General features: G+C 37.4%; 6 protein-coding genes across 9 annotated transcripts in view; 2 read left to right on the forward strand and 4 right to left on the reverse strand.

Annotated features, from left to right (window-relative positions):
• Positions 1-860, forward strand: part of LOC104772351 (G-type lectin S-receptor-like serine/threonine-protein kinase CES101) — a 1,689-nt gene extending 829 nt beyond the window's left edge. The window contains exon 2 of the mRNA XM_019242359.1: positions 45-860. Coding sequence (XP_019097904.1) covers positions 45-774 — 730 coding nt within the window. The 3' untranslated portion in view covers positions 775-860. The remainder of the gene's footprint in view (positions 1-44) is intronic.
• Positions 799-2,767, reverse strand: LOC104770174 (pentatricopeptide repeat-containing protein At5g18475). The gene is made up of 2 exons (XM_019242358.1): positions 2,531-2,767; positions 799-2,362 (listed from the first exon to the last, which is right to left on the reverse strand). Exon 2 carries the CDS (start codon positions 2,350-2,352, stop codon positions 829-831), a length of 1,524 nt encoding a protein of 507 aa, XP_019097903.1. The 5' UTR covers positions 2,353-2,362; positions 2,531-2,767; the 3' UTR covers positions 799-828.
• LOC104770175 (inositol phosphorylceramide glucuronosyltransferase 1) lies at positions 2,855-5,835 on the reverse strand. Its single transcript, XM_010494550.2, has 9 exons — positions 5,379-5,835; positions 5,114-5,234; positions 4,677-5,026; positions 4,369-4,476; positions 4,157-4,291; positions 3,946-4,068; positions 3,589-3,859; positions 3,348-3,471; positions 2,855-3,236 (listed from the first exon to the last, which is right to left on the reverse strand). Exons 1-9 carry the CDS (start codon positions 5,607-5,609, stop codon positions 3,092-3,094), a joined length of 1,608 nt encoding a protein of 535 aa, XP_010492852.1. The 5' UTR covers positions 5,610-5,835; the 3' UTR covers positions 2,855-3,091.
• On the reverse strand, positions 5,936-8,954 carry LOC104770176. Its single transcript, XM_010494551.2, has 2 exons — positions 8,632-8,954; positions 5,936-7,675 (listed from the first exon to the last, which is right to left on the reverse strand). Exons 1-2 carry the CDS (start codon positions 8,741-8,743, stop codon positions 6,117-6,119), a joined length of 1,671 nt encoding a protein of 556 aa, XP_010492853.1. The 5' UTR covers positions 8,744-8,954; the 3' UTR covers positions 5,936-6,116.
• On the forward strand, positions 10,515-13,739 carry LOC104770177 (probable receptor-like protein kinase At5g18500). 4 transcript variants are annotated; one of them, XM_010494554.2, is made up of 9 exons: positions 10,515-10,661; positions 10,731-10,852; positions 11,453-12,077; positions 12,163-12,267; positions 12,349-12,471; positions 12,556-12,726; positions 12,819-12,948; positions 13,045-13,257; positions 13,356-13,739. In XM_010494554.2, the coding sequence occupies exons 3-9, from the start codon at positions 11,476-11,478 to the stop codon at positions 13,467-13,469; spliced, it is 1,458 nt and encodes a 485-aa protein (XP_010492856.1). In that variant the 5' UTR covers positions 10,515-10,661; positions 10,731-10,852; positions 11,453-11,475; the 3' UTR covers positions 13,470-13,739. The 4 variants fall into 4 exon arrangements, with proteins under 4 accessions (XP_010492856.1, XP_010492859.1, XP_010492858.1 ...); XM_010494557.2 differs by lacking the exons at positions 10,515-10,661; positions 10,731-10,852 and adding an exon at positions 11,052-11,149; XM_010494556.2 differs by lacking the exons at positions 10,515-10,661; positions 10,731-10,852 and adding an exon at positions 11,204-11,309.
• Positions 13,766-15,246, reverse strand: LOC104770178. Its single transcript, XM_010494558.1, has one exon. The coding sequence runs from the start codon at positions 15,188-15,190 to the stop codon at positions 14,180-14,182; it is 1,011 nt and encodes a 336-aa protein (XP_010492860.1). The 5' UTR covers positions 15,191-15,246; the 3' UTR covers positions 13,766-14,179.

Here is a 17,892-nt window from a genome sequence, read left to right on the forward strand (position 1 = left end):
TCGGGTCGTGTTCTATGGCAAAGCTTTGACCATCCCACCAACACATTACTTCCAGGGATGAAGATTGGCTTTAACCTAAGAACCAAGAAAGAAGTATCAGTTACTTCTTGGATAAGTGACCAAGTCCCACTCCCAGGAGCATTCAGACTAGGACTAGACCCATCAGGAGCTAACCAGTTACTCGTCTGGCGCCACGGTGAAATCTACTGGTCCAGTGGAATCTTGACGAACAATGGTAGCTCTCATTTGACCTTAGAGCTATCCAGAAGCTACATTGATTATGAATTCAAGTTCGATTCAGATAAGTACATGAAGTACTTCAGTTACTCAATCAAGAAAGCTAATAGTTCAGTCTTGTCCAGCTGGTTCTTGGATACTCTAGGCCAAATCACTGTAACTAATGTGCTCAGCAGCAACAAAAGCACCACCTATATTTCCGAGAGCAGTGAACCCTGCAAGAAGGATTTAAAAAACATTTCAGCAGTCTGCATCACGGAGAAGCCAACGGCTTGTAGGAAAGGTTCGGAGTATTTCGAACCTAGAAGAGGATACATGATGGGTAACAAAAAAGGTTATTTTAATAGCTATTATGTTGATAGTTTGAGCTCTGGCCTTAGCGACTGCCATCAAAACTGCTGGAGAAACTGCTCTTGCATAGCTTTCCGAGCCTTTTCTAGTTATGGATGCCAATATTGGGGGAAAGGATCAAAGTTTGTCCCTTTTGATAGCTTCACCTCCAATTTAATAATTTATGTTCTTGATTCTGTAAAGTGATGTGTGGTTGTAAGAGTACTTATGTAACCAGACTAATATCAATAAAGGCGTTTATCAAGAAACTAATGAATCAAGCAGTTCAAAGACATGCACCAACTTCCTCTCTTTGCAAATTGATTCAACCACAGCTTCCCAAGATCTAAGCTCTGGTTTGAGACCTATTCCCACAAATCCAAGCAGAACTCGAACACCAATTTCTGTATTCCCGGACTCGCAAAGCCGAACAACCAATTCATTCCAAGTCGCATGATGAGGCCAAATCCCTCTCTTCGACATCACACTCAGAAACTTTACCGCTTTCTCGAGTTCGCCATTATAACACAACGCATTCAGTATGATCCTATAACTACCACTGTTCAGATGAACTCCTTCACATCCCCATTGATCCAGCATCTGAAGAGCTTCTTCTGATCGTCCTTCTCTGGACAAGCCCTTGAGTATTACATTATAAGTTAATGCATCAGCTCTGCATCTTGATGCTTTCATTTCTCTAAGTAACTTCAAAGCCTCATCGATTTGACCATTTCTACAGAGGCAGTTCATCAATGTGGTATAACCAACTGTGTCGAGTTTCAACCCGTTTTGCTTCACCTCGTTAAAGATTCGTTTAGCTTCCTGAACCTTTCCCTCTCTAGAGTACCCGTTCATCAGAGCTGAGTAATTGTATACATTTGGATTGCATCCATTCTTCTTCATGAAATCTAAAATCAACTTGGCTCTCTCAACTTCCCCTAACCGACAGAATCCGTTAATTATAACATTGAAAGTCACAGGGTCTGGCGAAAACCCTTCTTTCGAGATCATATCCTCGAACAACTCCATTGCTTCTTTGGACCTCGAGTGTTCAAACAGACAGTTAATAAGGGTTGAGTAAGTGATCGAATTAGGATACGAAACTCCACATCTTTTCATCTCCTCCACAACTCGAAACGCAGAATCTACATCCCCATTCTTGCAGTGGTGCTTCACTAGAATATTGAAAATGCAAGTATTTGGCAGCAGTCCAAGATTGTGTTTAGCATACAAGAGGAGTTTCCTGGCCAAATCAACCTCCCCTGAATCGATAAGTAGATTGAGACAAGTACTAATGGCCTTGAGTGAAGGCTTCACACGAGCAATCACTTGAATCAAGTTAAACATGTCCATCACTTTATCATGCAAACCAAAACTGGAGAAATGTCTCATCAGGTTAAGAAACAAACTTTCCTGGAACCTGCAAGTCTCGTACTTCATCTGGTGAAGAATCGCATCAACAGCTAGAAACTTCTTGTGCCTTACGAGATTATCCAAAAGAACATTGTATGTAGCATTGTTATGGTTAAAACCTGTTTGCTGAGAGGCTTTGTTGAAGATATCAAGCACACGCTGAGGATCTCTCTCTAGTCTCATCAAACTTACAGCAGATCTGTGACAGATAAACTTGGTTTTGTGGTTTGTTTCCAGTGGTGTGATTGAGGACTCGGGTGGTGAGTCTGGTTTCTTCTTCATCTTCTCCGAGAAGCAAATGGGAGATAGCCATGATCGTGACGATGAATAGAACCGGCGATGTTCATTGATTATCGAAGTTGTGAAGCGCATTGTATCTCCTCTGTAAAATCAAACAAGAGATGTAGAAGAAGACTGTAAAATTAGGTTAAGATAATACTTGGCAAGAAGAACAAAGCTGCTTACTTTATAACCTAAAACAATCGAATTCGTAGTCAAGTGAACAATGAAGAATCAGAGATGCTATGTCATATTGAACGAACAAGCTCACCTTAATGGATCGACGGCACCACACGGAAGGAGTGATAAGGTTCAGTGTGGATGCAAGTTGTGATTTTTTGAATCGTTTAGGCTAAAGCTCTTGGCCTCTTGCGATTCAGTTGGTTGTTTCAGAAATCGAAACAGACCAAAACTGCGAATTCAGAGGAGAGAAAGTGACGACGACGACGAGTGAAGAAGAAGATGGTCAAAACCCGGTTAAATTAGTTCTCCATCGGTACGGTTCGGTTTAAAAATGGTTTAACACGCTGTTTGGTTTAAAATGCGTCTCTTCTGGTTCTTTGCTGAATAAGATTTTTTAAGCTAAAGAAGAAGATTAGGCCACAAATGGGATCTTCACTCTTCAGTATTAACAATAAAATCTGTACAAAGTAAAAGAAGAGAAAAGGTAACGAGACATGATGACGAAGAAAGAACAAAGCTACAAAGCTGTAACCATTTCAAGAAAGAGCTACAAAAACTCAGGATTATAGATAGGCTCTGTTGTTTCTGCAAGTTACAATGGTTGGTGACATATTTCTTCAGGTGTTTTTCATTTTTTGTAGTTGTTGTGTCAGCAGAGGAAACATAAGGGGTTTGATCTAGTCGTGTCGCGTCGGTCTTCTAGACCTTTCAAGAACCATCTGATTGCTAGGTGCTCTGAAGCATAAGTCATGAAGGCAGCTAAAATTATGGCTACACCCACCATTAGACCCAACCTATTCAATATGTAATGAGCATCACAAATGAATCATGTCAAAATATTAGGACGAGAATGTGTTGAATCAATAACAAGAACCATTCTTAGTAAGCTTATTAAGAAAATTTACCTCGTGAATAAAGCGGTGATTCCTAAAATATAAGGCAAAGAAACTGCAGCAACAGCCAGAAAAGCCATCCCTAATCCATAATACAATGTCGTAACGTCACAAGACACACCTGCTCGCTGATGACCTTTTGAGACATAAAAGAGGTGAAAATCATTATTCCCCTATTCTTAATTCTCAACTTTGTAGAGAATTCTGCAAATACTGATTATCACACTTTTTGTTTTCTTTCTCATGTCCATACCTTTTGCGGAATCATCCAAGGACAATGATTCTGACTGTACTGCTATTTTCTTTCCATGTTGATGCACAAAAAGCAAGAAACAACCAAATAATAGAGAGAAGATTGTGAAAGTCCATTCATACACCAAGACCAAGCCAGTCCATGGCATGATTTGCCTTGGCACAATCGCAAAGGAAATTCCAAGAGATACCAGAACAGCAGTAAAAGAGACTACAACTGAAATCGCGCCTAAGTGTTGAGGAACCTTCGACTGTGTGCTGCCACTGTGGGGCTGTAGACAGAAGCAATAATAACATTGTACAGATGAGATCAAATTTTTTAAAAAGTTAACATCAACGATTTGATGTTGAAACTCACTTGATAGCTGGGACTCATGGTAGAAACACCGCTATAACCAAGTGTTCCATTAGATCTAATTTTGTAATAAAGGTATCTAATCTGATTGATAAACGAGCTCCAGCACAATGAACCCTCACGACCCTGCGAGAAAAAACAGAAAACATAAAATCAAATCACGATCCAAAAATGATGAATGTAGCAGAGGTGAAGGTACCAAAGAAGTCTTAACCTGAATGGATCGGTAAATAAAGAACAAAAGCGCACAAAGAGGTAATAAGAAAAGGAACTTGACGACGAGTTCATCATGTTGGTTTTTGCCACCTCCAGTTCCGGGAAGAGTTTCCTCAAGCTTTACCCTAATGCTCTGAAATTGTTCATGGTGAAATCAGACTAAGAGAAATTTCACTCAAAAAACCCATAGTGAAGAAGAAGAAGACCTACTTGCCAAGCATCAACAGGTTTCACGAGCCACGCTGTCCACCAGTCCCAAGGCTTAAGAGGGCCTAGAGTGTAGTGAATAACGTGAAGTTTACTGTCATCAACCATCCACTGCAGAAATAATAAGAAAACTCAAGAATCAAATAGCTGAAGGAAAAGACAATTCTACCTTAAACCAATCAATACCAATCATTACATATTCCAAGATCACATCGATTTCATAGTAAGCCATAGACTTTTACAGCAAAATGAAAAACAGAACCAAATAGACACCAATAGCCTGATTACAACTATGTTTCCTAACCACATACCTTATTAGCAAGCATATAAAGACCAACATCAGCGTTATATAATGTCGAAAGCCTCTCCATAGCAGGAACTGGTCTGGTTTTCAAGACTTCAGTAGATACACTAGGATCGAAAACACGAGCATTTGGGAAATCTGGATAATAAGAATTCAAGAACCCTTGGTCTCCTCCAGTATAAGAGGACAAAGTCTTCACTTTTCGCATCATATCATTGAAAAGAGCTTCAGATGGTTCAACAACCATGACACCAGAGTTTAGCCTCTCAGAATGCTTCAAGTTTGCACAAAACTTTGAACACTTAAACAGATCCTCAATGTTCTTTACCACAATAGTATCAGCATCAAGATACACAACTGCACACACAAAAAAAAAACAAAGCTTTTTGAGATTCGAGTTCTCAATCCGAAAAAACCTAAAGAAGAACAGCAGAAAGCTCTTACCTTTTTTGTAATCAGTCATGTTAAAGATCTTAAGCTTTGTATAAACACCCCAGAACCTTGTTGGATGAACTTGGTTTGGATTCGCCAGTAAACTAATCTTCTCTACCTTCCATCCATCAGCCTGAAGCATCAAAAATACATAAAGCAAACATCTTTACACAAAGCAGAGAGCAAACATCTTTATTCCAGATCTTTGAGCTTCAATAACTAGACAATTATAAGTAAAAAACCAAACTTTGAGTGTAGAAAAGAGAATTCCTCAAACCTTGAGTAGTTTCTTAGAGTAATCAGAGACACCATCAGAAACCAAAGCGACCATATCTTTATCGGATCCAGTATCACGAATCGATTTACCCAATACCCTAACTCCCAATAAGAACTCATCTCCATACAAAAGTGTCACATAAGCTTCTTCAGATCCAAACGAACCCTTTAACTGAATTGAAACGAGCGCGAGGAGAAGAAGAACACAGAGACTCGCCTTGAGTCTCACCATACTTGATTCGGATCTCAATTTTCTCGTCAAAATTCCTAATTTAAGGAAAGTATACGTTGAATTGAATTGAAATAGATAGATTTTGAAATTTCTTCGTTATTCTCTGTTGCTCTGTGTCTTGCACTCTTGCTGAACTTGCCACCTTTGTTCCTTTCACCGCCGTCGTTTTAGAATCCGAGAGAGTTTTTGTAACCTACGACCAAGTCTACCACACAACTATTACGTATTTGTAACGACATCGTTCCAGTAATCACATCATGTGATGAAGCACATGTTCACTAATCAGTATTCAAAACATGACAACTTTTATCACTTAGGAATCTATCTGTCCTACACATTGTAATGTGCATAAAGAAACCAAATTGTAAATTGGATTTTACATTCTGAATTGAATAAGTATCATTTGGTCCGCTGACTTTTTCCAGCCATTCAATACAATACTTTTACAATTTTACATCATTATCTACACACTATTACACAAAACACTGAAACAGAGGAGCTCTGTTTTCAACACATTTCATCTCCAACCCAATTATCCTTCTCCTTTGGTCCCGTAGGACCTTCCTCGCCGTAAAGCTCAATAGGAAACAGACTCTCAAAAGAATACCTCACAATCAAAGGAAGAAGATCAATGATCTTATTAATCTCAGCTGCAGAATCATACACTATAGTTGGTCCCCATTCTCTCATAAACTGAAGCCAACACGGCTCTGAAACCACACCTTCCCCTAAATACTCTGCCGCCACGATTCTATACCTTTGACTAGAATCCACAACGTACTTGCTTTTCGCAACATCGTTCCTCACTCCAATCCCGAGCTTCGACGGTCCTTGGAGATACATTCCCGGGTGAGGGAAACTCGCGTGCCCGTGTTTGGACGAGTACACTACTGGTTTGTTGCTTCCTTTGACAAACTCAAGATCAGATACATCAACCCATCCTCCACCGCTATGCTGTGAGAAGAACATTTGTGTAAGCTCTCCATTGAAGTTGCTTATCCTGAATGTGAAATGTTCCCAATCACCAACATGCTCTCCAACTCGGTTCATAGGTAAGGTGAGAAGCCCTATTTTGAGCGTGGCTGGTCCGTTAAATGGACAAAAGATCCACATCACAATGTCCGTGAAGATCCCACCAACCGCGGGTTTCACGTGGACGTAAAGCTCAGAGCTTTCTATATTTCCCTTCTTTAGATTACTTCTAACGTCATCGTCTTCAGGGAGATCAATCCAGAAGCTCCCATCGTTTTCTCCACCCGCGGGAAGATTCGAGCCATCTGAGTTAATCTTTTCGCCTTGCGATATCCCATTACAATACAGTAACGCTCCGTTTTTAAAGAACCATGGCACGGACGAAGGCAAGTACGTCTCCTCGGGATGGAAGTAAACCAACGGTCCATAATGGTGAATAAGTGCATGGACCTGGTCAAGATTTGGCATCCCGTTTAGGCTCGGATCAAGATTTTTCAAACACGCAATGTTCATGGCGGCTGCTTTATTATCAGAAGACCGGTCACTACTAGTGCAGCAAAAGAATGATCCAACCGCCACTCCACGAGACCAAATCCCTCTCTCGCAAGGTTTCGTGTTCCAAACGTTAAAAGATCCCACGCCAAGAACCTTCTCACTGGCTTCACAACTCTCGGTAAGATCCTCTCTTACACATCTCACTTCATCAACTTCAGGCTCATCTGGTCCTTCAGTGACTATAACTCCCACGGCTCTGTAACCAGCTGGAGGATTAGGCAACCAGAAGTAGCAGTCTGAATCTGAACTCCAAACTAAAGAATAATTCAAGGGTTGTTTCAAAGGAGGGAGATGATCATCCGCATTATGATGGGGGTTGTTAGCCCGAGCTGCAAGAACAAAGCCTCTTAATGGCTCATTGCTTGGCTGGCAGTAATGACCAAGGCAATGGAAACCATCTGGTATCCCAACAGGTTTGTAAAAAGAGGCGCATCTTGTTTTACCACGTGAAGTGTCACATTTCCAGACTCTATCGAACTCGGTGACTTTCACCACTTCGATCTCTCCAAGATTTATCCTTCCGGTAGCAAAACCACTGCCTGAACACAAAGACTAAACCAACATTAGACACAAATCAAGATTTTCAATTCTGATTCCAATCAAAGATAATTTTGAGTAAGATAAGAGTAATCAATAGAATTATCAACTTTAACGTCATCAACCATTACTCAACTTTATCCAAAGAGTTGTTGGCACTTACGACATATAGAAGGATCAAGACATATCAAACACAAAATTAACCAATAAAGAAAAAAAACATGTCTAAACAATGATTGAATTAATAGTATACCAATACCAAATCCGTCTTCGTTGGTGCAACCTTAATAAATAAATAGGATAGGGTCATAGACATTATAGCTCACATTATTGAAGCTAACAAAAACCTACCTCGTTGCAATTAACATGTGCAGAAGATTAATTTCGCATAAAAGTCAGTAGCTAATAATAATATTGATCCCTACAACTTATTAGTATTAGCTTCAGTTCCATTGAATGTTCTAAGTAGTCCAATAACTTTGACCATAGAACAAAAATATCTTGAATCATCAAATGTCAAACACAAAGAATCAGTAAACAGATATAAGCTCAGGCAAACCAATGTTGAATATTCTCCAACGAATTTTATTAGTCTTTCAGAAAAAAAGAAAGAAAAAAAGTTAAAAGGAACTAAACTGCTGAATAATCATATGATAATAAATGGAAACATTAAAAAGATTAGTTTGGTTTTAAATTTGATGTATGACTGATAAAAATCAACTGTTTGATTAACCAAAAGCAAATTCAAGAATTTATAAATGTTTCTGAAATGAGAAGTACTTAACATAGGGTTGACTGGTCAAAATTACAAATACAACAATAAAATAAACTAGTTTGGTTTTGTAAGTTTAAAACTACAAATTGTATGATTTACTATTAAAAAATATGATTAGAAAAAAAAAAAAAAAAAAACAAGAACTGCAAATTCCAAGAAAGGATATGGTTGAGAGTAGTGAACCTTGAGGCCATGGAGGAAGAGGCAACGGAAGTGAGAAGGAAGGCTTTGACTCGTAAGATTCCGATTCCAACTCGGATATTCCTTTGTTCCAGTAGAAGCAATCGCAAAACATCGTTTTGATTTAGAGAGAGACCAAATCGGTGATTGTTTCTCCGAAAGAAAACTCCGAACTTAATATCAGATCGAAGTTTCTCTCTCTCTTCTTCGCAAAACTTCACGGCGAGGAGAGATAAAACAAGTAGTACTACTTGCGTGTTAAGAGGGGAAGTTCAATCAATGGTGGTGTGGTGTGCCTTTGGTTGGAAGGAGTTTGGCCTCTTTTTATTTTTATATTTTTCGTTGCTTTATTCCTTTTTCAGATTTTGTCCCTTTCTTTATACATTTTCTATAAAGACCCCTCTATTTACATATAATTCAAATACAGCCCCTATCTAATCCAAATGTCGAGAAAATTACTCGTTTCTTTCAACCACATACTTATTTTTTAGTTATCTCGAATGACCCAAAAGAAATCAATCTCGAACATTGGTTTAAGATAACTGCCGGTTGAACGAGAATTACACACACGTCTTTTCATAAATTTTTATGTTTATGAAAATAAAATTTCGTGCTTTGTACTAAAGTTCTGTTTTTTTTGTTTTGTTTTGTTTTGTGTGTGTAAGTGTGTAACCTTCCTTTTTTAATTTGTTAAAGAACAGCAATGCTTACAAGTTTTATCGTAGTATTGTAGTGACTAGTGTGTGTTGGATTCTATGTATTTAAAGACCCATTTTTAGAAAAATATCTCCATTTCAAATGTGTTTTTGGCAAATTCCACTATGTCTTCTTTTTGCTTTCTATGACTATAAGCAATCAATCTCATAGATAGATACTTAACTACCATATGTTTTTTATAATATAAATTCAAACAGTCAATCATAAACAAAACTGGAGATGAAGAATTGGAGGACAAACGATTCATGCATTAACTGCTGAAATAGCGTGTTATATATTATTGACTCAACACTTGTGATTTCAGATAAAGGCTATTTTTTGAAGAGATGAATGTAACTTGGCCACCAACTAGTGTAATTGGTCATACGTTATCTGAAATTACATCCATTTAACTTTTAAGAATACATTATGTCATTTTCATCAATTCGTCATGGAGATTATTATTATCTTTTAAAACTATTTACAACATGAATCGAGCCGCCTAATTAGACTGGACTATTTATAAATTTGATTTATACTTGCTTAATTAATATCCGTGTGTTATTTGCTGAAAGTGAAAACTAAAAGATGGTGATACTTTTGGATGGTGGATCTGATAGTATATCAAAACTTTAAGTTTCAGCTGCTTAAACCGCTTAATCAGAGTTAAGTAACACTCGTACTTTTTCACATGCATTCAAAATTAGGTCCATGTTTCCTTACAAATATTTTTTGTTTTATAAATGTCCATTAATAAGTATCTTCATTTTTCATCAATTTGATTTATTTTGTCTTTCTATTTTATCCAAAAACTTCCGTGAGATTGCTACCATTCTTCTTTTTTTTTNTTTTTGGAACAATAGAGATTCTTACCAAATACCAATCAGAAACAAAGTTTGGAGAGAAAACAAAACATCAGACGTTTTTTATTCTATTCTACATAAATAAAACAATTTAAATGGTATTAATTTTTGACATTTATTTTATAATCAAGACCAAAAAAAGTAAATGAGGTTTATTATTTTTGTCAACGAGTAAATTAGATTTAGTTTGACATTTCCCTTTTAGTTTACTTACAGTCTGTCAGTTACAACCAAAAAAAATTAAAACCTTTCTACTTCTTCTTCACTCTTTTAAAAACTTTTTAATCTCTCCTCACAAAAACCAACCAAAACCACAAAAAGTCTTCACCTTGTTTCGTCTTCGTCGGTCGTCACTTTTTTGCTTAGCTAATAAAAGCCAGAATAAATAATTGGATTTTATATCCTTTTTCTTTTTTTTTTCTTACTGTTTTTTTTTGTTTGGTTATTATTATTGGAACACAGCTGCAATTAAGGGTAAAGCTTCAATCTTTCCCACTCACATTCATTTCTGGTCTTTGATTTTTTTTTTTTTCTTGTCTTTAGGTTAGAGATCTTTACAAAAAAGATCCAAAGCTGGAAACTTTCTAGTCAATGCTGGTTAAGATCTGACTTTTTCCTTCAATGTCTCTCTGAAATCCCCCCCCCAAAAATTTTAGCCCCATCAGGTTTGTTCTTTAGAACCCAATTTATAACCCTATTTATAATTTGTAAGTTCAGTTCTTGAGTTCATCAAGACTCCCTCTTTTGCTGTTCTTTGATTCAGACAATGCGATGGATTTGTTTGTTTCTTGAATTTGTTTCTATTGTCGGTAGAGGTTGTTTTCTAGATTAGTTGCTGTTTGAGTTATCTTTCCTTTTTTGGGTTCAACATGTAGTTTTCTATCCAGCTAGCTATATAGTGTTTAGCTGGCGTTTGGTCTGAGAACTGAATAATCTGGCAGCTGGCAATTCTTGGGACTTAGGTACAATGTTGGTTTGTTGAATCTGATTTTTCTTAGTCTTTGTTCTCTTTCTTGTCTTTTTGCTTCTTCCCTTTCCTTTTTTGGCTTCTTAAAGGAGAGAGGCTATGTGCATTTTCTATGGATAGATTTCTATGTTTGAGTAGCTCAAATCTGATATTTGGTATAAGCTTTGTGTTTCTTGGGTTTAATTACTTTGATTCAGGTCTAGAAATGTTTCTTTTGATTGGCTCCTTTTTTGTATAAGCAGCACAAGTGATTTTAGAGTTTTTAAGTGTTTTGAGTTCTGAATTCATCTTTTTTCAGGTGAGTAAAGCGGAGCTCAGAAGATGGGTTCAGGTTTAAACAACACATTATCTCAGAAATACAGTGGTTTGGAGCTATGGGAGATAATAGTGATTGTTCTGTCCGCTGTTTTCGTAGTAGTTTTAGCTATATCGCTATGGCTTACTTTCAGAAGAAAAACCTCTAGATCTTCTTCTAATCAAATCCCTGTTAGCCGTCAGCTTCCTACTAGTGTTCCTGAAGAAATTAAGGAGATTAGAGTCGACGAGGTTTCTTCAAGCAATGGTGGCAATGGATATCCCTCTATTAGTGAGAAGTTTGGGGATAAAGAACCTGAAAAGGGGATAGTAGTAGCAGAGTCAGAAAATGGCAATAGTAGCCGGTCAGGCTCATTTAATCACTTAGAGAAGAAAGATGGCTCGAGTGTATCTTCTGCTAATCCTTTGACAGCTCCATCTCCTTTGTCTGGTCTTCCTGAGTTTTCTCACCTAGGATGGGGACATTGGTTCACTCTTAGAGATCTTCAGATGGCTACAAATCAGTTCTCTAGGGATAATATCATTGGTGATGGTGGATATGGAGTTGTTTACCGTGGTAACCTTGTTAATGGTACTCCTGTTGCTGTTAAAAAGTTGCTCAACAATCTGTAAGTCTTTCAGAAATGACAAATCAAGATTCGAAATTTCTTGAATCTTCTTCTTTTACTAATGGTGGTATTTTGTATTTCTTAGAGGGCAAGCTGACAAAGACTTCAGGGTAGAAGTTGAAGCTATAGGTCATGTTCGCCACAAAAACTTGGTCCGCCTTCTTGGATATTGCATGGAAGGAACACAGAGGTATGTATGTTCTGCTGTAAGTGATCTGTAGATTTTCTTCTGAACTGAACTAAATATCAGATGCTGTTACGCTTAAATTAGGATGCTGGTGTATGAGTATGTTAACAATGGAAACTTGGAGCAATGGCTCCGTGGAGACAATCAAAATCATGAGTATCTTACATGGGAGGCACGAGTGAAAATTCTTATTGGAACAGCCAAAGCGTAAGTCTTGTGACGGCTTTATGTTTTTACTTTCTCGGTTATGTTTTTCTATATTCTCATCTGAGGTGATGGGCGGTGATGCAGGCTCGCGTACCTTCACGAGGCGATTGAGCCAAAAGTGGTGCACAGGGACATAAAATCTAGCAACATTTTGATTGATGACAAATTCAATTCAAAAATTTCTGACTTTGGACTTGCGAAACTGCTTGGCGCTGATAAAAGTTTTATAACTACTAGAGTTATGGGTACCTTTGGGTAAGTAGTGACTTCTCTCTGTATACTCTTTACACATTTTTTACAAGTTGCTCTTGGGAAATAACTAACTTTCTTTGGTTCTTTTTTTCCAGCTATGTAGCTCCAGAGTATGCGAATTCCGGTCTTCTGAATGAGAAAAGTGATGTCTACAGCTTTGGAGTTGTACTCTTGGAAGCTATAACTGGTAGATATCCAGTAGACTATGCTCGCCCACCACCTGAGGTAACGTTCTTTAAAATTTTGTTCATAAAGACCATCAAAACACATAAACTCTGCTCCCTCACGAGAGTTTGCTGACATCCTTTAACCATGTTGTAGGTACATTTGGTGGAATGGCTGAAGATGATGGTCCAACAAAGACGATCAGAAGAAGTGATTGACCCAAACCTCGAAACAAAACCATCTACAAGTGCTTTAAAAAGAACACTCTTGACTGCTCTAAGATGTGTTGATCCAATGTCTGAGAAACGACCGAGGATGAGCCAAGTTGCCCGTATGCTTGAATCCGAAGAATACCCAATTCCTAGAGAGGTAGCAGAACTTTGAAAACTGCCTTCTTATGTCTATTAACCTATAATATCTTTGTTGAGTTTGCTGCTGAAAGCTTTTACCAATTATGAGGATCTCAGGATAGGAGAAGACGAAGGAGTCAGAACGGGACAACAAGAGATTCAGATCCTCCAAGGAACAGTACGGACACTGACAAGAGTGAGTACCATGACCTAAAGCCTGAAGCTGGATAGCCGTTGGAAATACTGCGAGGTGTAAATTGTCGTAAAGTTATAAGCTTTATGTGAAGTTTCAAGTCCTTGGTTCTTCTCCAGATCTTCTGCGTTATGTGATGTTTCTTTTCTTTTGTAATAAGGAGAGAGAGAGAGGGTGAGTGAGTGTTCATCGTTCGTTGCTTGTATAGTATTTGTTTGTTTGTTGTATTGTCATTTGCTTCTCCACGATTTGCTCTGTAGGTTGTTTTTGGACCAAGAAAACGCTATTTGCAGGTTTTGTAGGCTATTTATGTTAAGTCTTTGAGAAAACGACGTGTAGTTTGCAATGTGCTTGTGGAAGATATTGTTATCTGAGACTATCTGACACAGGTCTTTCTTTGAAAGCTTACCAACTTTACCTCTAATAATCGACTATACAAAAGTTGACTCCAGAGAGTGATTTTCCTGAGATGTTTCGGATCAAATGCCATAAACTAGCTAAGCAGAAGCTCCATTTATGGTCTGGTTTCCTCTGGTTTTCCAATTTCTAATCTTTGCCAAACTCTTCTGCACCTTGATAATACGAGTCTCCAGCTCCAATGCTATCCCTTCTATTGCAAGCTTTCTCTGCCTCAATCTTTCATCAACATCTTCCATTTTAACTTCACTGGTAAATTTTCCAACGCATCTTTTCTTCATTTCTCTATCTTCATGTAGCCAAGACTCTGATTCCTTGGTTGCATCATCGATCATTGCCTTCTTCTCCTTTGCTTTACTTCCTTAGATCCTTGTGAAAGACTGTCCCACTGAGCTATCCTAGGTTCACCTTTGGGTATATCTCTAGGCATTGGTCTTATGTTCCTGAATCTCTCCCACGCCCAAACTTGGACTAACTTAAAGAGAGACCTGAGATTAACTTTGCCAACACATTTGCCTCTAACGAAATCACTGAGTTGACCCAAATCTTTGTACAGAGCAGCGAGAACAGTAGGGGCAAGAGCAATCCTTTCACCTCTAGCTAAACGAACAGCGATTGGTATAACATGTTTGGAGATACAACGACGAGATCTAGCTGGGAAAACGAAAAACGAAAGCCACAGAACAAGAAAAGCTTCATGCTCCATCTGATCACCTCTACCAAAGAAGATCGATTTCCATGATCTTAAGCTCACTCTCTCACCTCTGATAGCTTTCTTTAGTCTAAATTTCTCAAGTTTCGCTGCGGAAGCTCTCATCTCTGAGGTTTGTAAAGGAGCAAAAGCAGGGGAACCCAAAACAGAAAACCCTAGAAGCACCGTAACATCCTCTAACGTAATCGTAGCTTCACCCCATGGGAAGATGAAAGATTTGGTATCGGAACACCATTTCTCGGAAACGGAGAAGATCAGAGACGGGCTTTTCGTGATATTGTAAGTAGATGCCTTGATTGCTTCAAAAATCCCAGCTTTTTTCCAAATGGGTTTATACAAAGCTTCCATTTTTCCAAGCCAAGATACGAAATGACGCTCTGCGAACCAAAACCCAGAGAAGAAATCTCTTGAAGTCTCTAGCTGCAGAGAAGTATCAGAGCGACGTTGATCTTCGTGACGGGGAAGCTTGGCTACAGTAACAGAGCCATCAATGGAGGTAGAGAAGGGTTTAAGGAAATGGGCTTTTCTCAAGCAACGGGCTTTGCCGCCGTTGTCATCAGAAGAAACCATCAATTCTTCTCTCTCTTCGATGATGAGATTCTCCATGAGTGATGATGATGGCAATGCCATGGTGGGAGTAGAAGAAGGAAGAAAACTAGGGATTTGGAAGATCAAAAGATGAAGACTTTAATTTGCTATATGCACGGAAAAGGAAAGATGCAATTTTTTCGTGGAAGATGCAAATGTAGTTAGAAAAAAATAAAGGTTTTAGAGAGACCGAACGGAACGCGGTTGTTTTATTTGGCAGACGAATATGGCTGACTCATCATCAATCAAAAAAAGTATCCATAACCCATCAATTTCATTTTTGTGTAAATTTTTTCAAACATTTATTATTTACTAAAAAAATCAAAACATCATTTATTATTTAACTAAACATGATTCAACCAACAATATAACTTAAACAACCTATAGAGAGTATAGTAGTTGTCAAAAAAAAAAAAAACTATAGAGTATAGTAGAGTATAATGATGTTAATATGGTCAAATCCACCCCATTTAACTTTTAACGCATATAACTTATATAAATCCATTTAAGTTTAAACCCAATTTAGTTTTGCCCATTCAAATATGTCTTTACCCATAAACCCATTTAACTCCATATAAACTGATTTTTTTTTTTTTTGAAGATGTAATATTTCAATAAAAGGGAAAAAAGCTTAAAAATACCTCATTTATTTTTTATTTGGAAATTTAATACTTCGTCTTTTTTGGTTAGAAGAAAAATACTTCATTTAATTAAAACGTGTGATTTAATACTCAAACTAATAAATTTTGTTAGTTTCATACTTACGATTTTTTTGACAAAAATAAAATTCCGTCTTTACCATTACTATGTCAATTAATAATTAATTTTAAATGATATGGTATTAATTTATATGGTATTAAAATTAATAATTAATTTTAAATGATATGGTATTAATTTATAATTTTATTTGAATTAAAATTAATAAAAAGAAATATTAAATAAATTTAATTTTAATTCAAATAAACCTATAAATTAAAAAAATTCTTGGGTTTACAAAAGAGTGATTAGGGTTTAGATTTTACAATTAAACAAAATTATATGTCAGTTTGGGTTTACAAAATAGTGGTTAGGGTTTAGATTTTATAATTAAACAAAATTATATGTCGGTTTGGGTTTACAAATGAGTGGTTAGGGTTTAGATTTTACAATCAAACAAATTTATATGTCGGTTTGGGTTTATAAAAGAGTGGTTAGGGTTTAGATTTTAAAATTAAAGAAAATTATATGTCGGTTTGGGTTTATAAAAGAGTGGTTAGAGTTTAGATTTTACAATTAAACAAAATTGTATTTCAATTTGGGTTTATAAAAAAATGATTAGGGTTTAAATTACACAATTAAACAAAATTATATGTCGGTTTGGGTTTATAAAAAAGTAATTTAGATTTACATATTATAATTAAAACTATAATATAATGTTTAGAATTAATAACTTTAAAATTGAATGATACACATATTTTGTTTTTTAATTAATAATTTGTTTCCTTAATTAAGTGGGGGTGAACCCAAGAATTGTCTATAAATTAATACCATGTCATTTAAAATTAATTATGAATTGACATAGTCAGGGTAAAAATGGAATTTTATTTTTGTCAAAAAATTGTAAGCATGAAACTAACAAAATTTATTAATTTGAGTATTAAATCACACGTTTCAATTAAATGAGATATTTTTCTTCCAACCAAAAAAGACAAAGTATTAAACTTCCAAATAAAAAATAGATGAGGTATTGGCGAGATCCATGGATACCGGATGTTTGCCCTAGACCGGCGAATGGTCGAGGGAGGTTATGACTCCCCAGTTTAATGGTTAATCATTTAATTAACCCGGAGACTAAGGATTGGCATTTACCTACTTTGGAGGAGTTTTTCGATCCGGGGGATATTCAACTAATTCGGAGTATGCCAGTTAGTAGAACTACTCAACCGGATAGATTAATATGGCATTATACTAAATCGGGGAAATATTCAGTCAGATCGGGATACCGATTGGCTAGGGAATTATTAAAGGATGTTGAATTTGGGCCGACGTGTATGGCTTTACGGGCTCATTCTTGGAAACTTGATGTACCCTCCAAAATCCAACATTTTTTCTGGCAGATTGGCTCGGGTACTCTACCTGTGTTGGAGCGTCTCGCATATCGGGGTGTTCGGTGTGATACCGTGTGTAAGAGATGCGATTCGGCGGTGGAAACTATAAACCATGCGCTCTTTGAGTGTCCTAGGTCTCGATGTATTTGGGAGGTGTCGCCTTTACGGCTGGATCAAGGGGGCTTTCCATACACATCGATTTATGCGAATTTAGATTTCATTTTTTGGCGGGCATCTTCGCAATCTGGGGCTTCGGATGTGGGCATTCAACTTCCCTGGATTATTTGGTCCATTTGGAAAGATAGGAATAAAAAGGTTTTCCAGGGTATTGAGGGTGAACCTCTAGGGATTTTGAATCAGGCGACTACGGATAAATTATTGTGGGAGGAGGCCAAATCTTACTCAGTGAATTATCTGGTCCCCCCGTCTTTTACGGAGGATAGGGGATCCTCTCCCCGATGCCAAGTGGATGGTTCTTGGAAAAGTACAGACCCCTACCAGGGTTTGGGCTGGTGGTGCTGCAGTGGAGAGCTTACAACAATCCTGTTGGGAGCACGGAGTCATCGTCGGAGTCCTTCTCCTCTACATGCAGAACTACAAGCGTTGATCTGGGCTATGGAGTCTTTACTGGTGGCTGGAGTCGATTGTCAGGTTTTT

This window comes from Camelina sativa, chromosome 20 (genome assembly GCF_000633955.1).
Source record: "Camelina sativa cultivar DH55 chromosome 20, Cs, whole genome shotgun sequence".
NCBI lineage: Eukaryota > Viridiplantae > Streptophyta > Magnoliopsida > Brassicales > Brassicaceae > Camelina > Camelina sativa.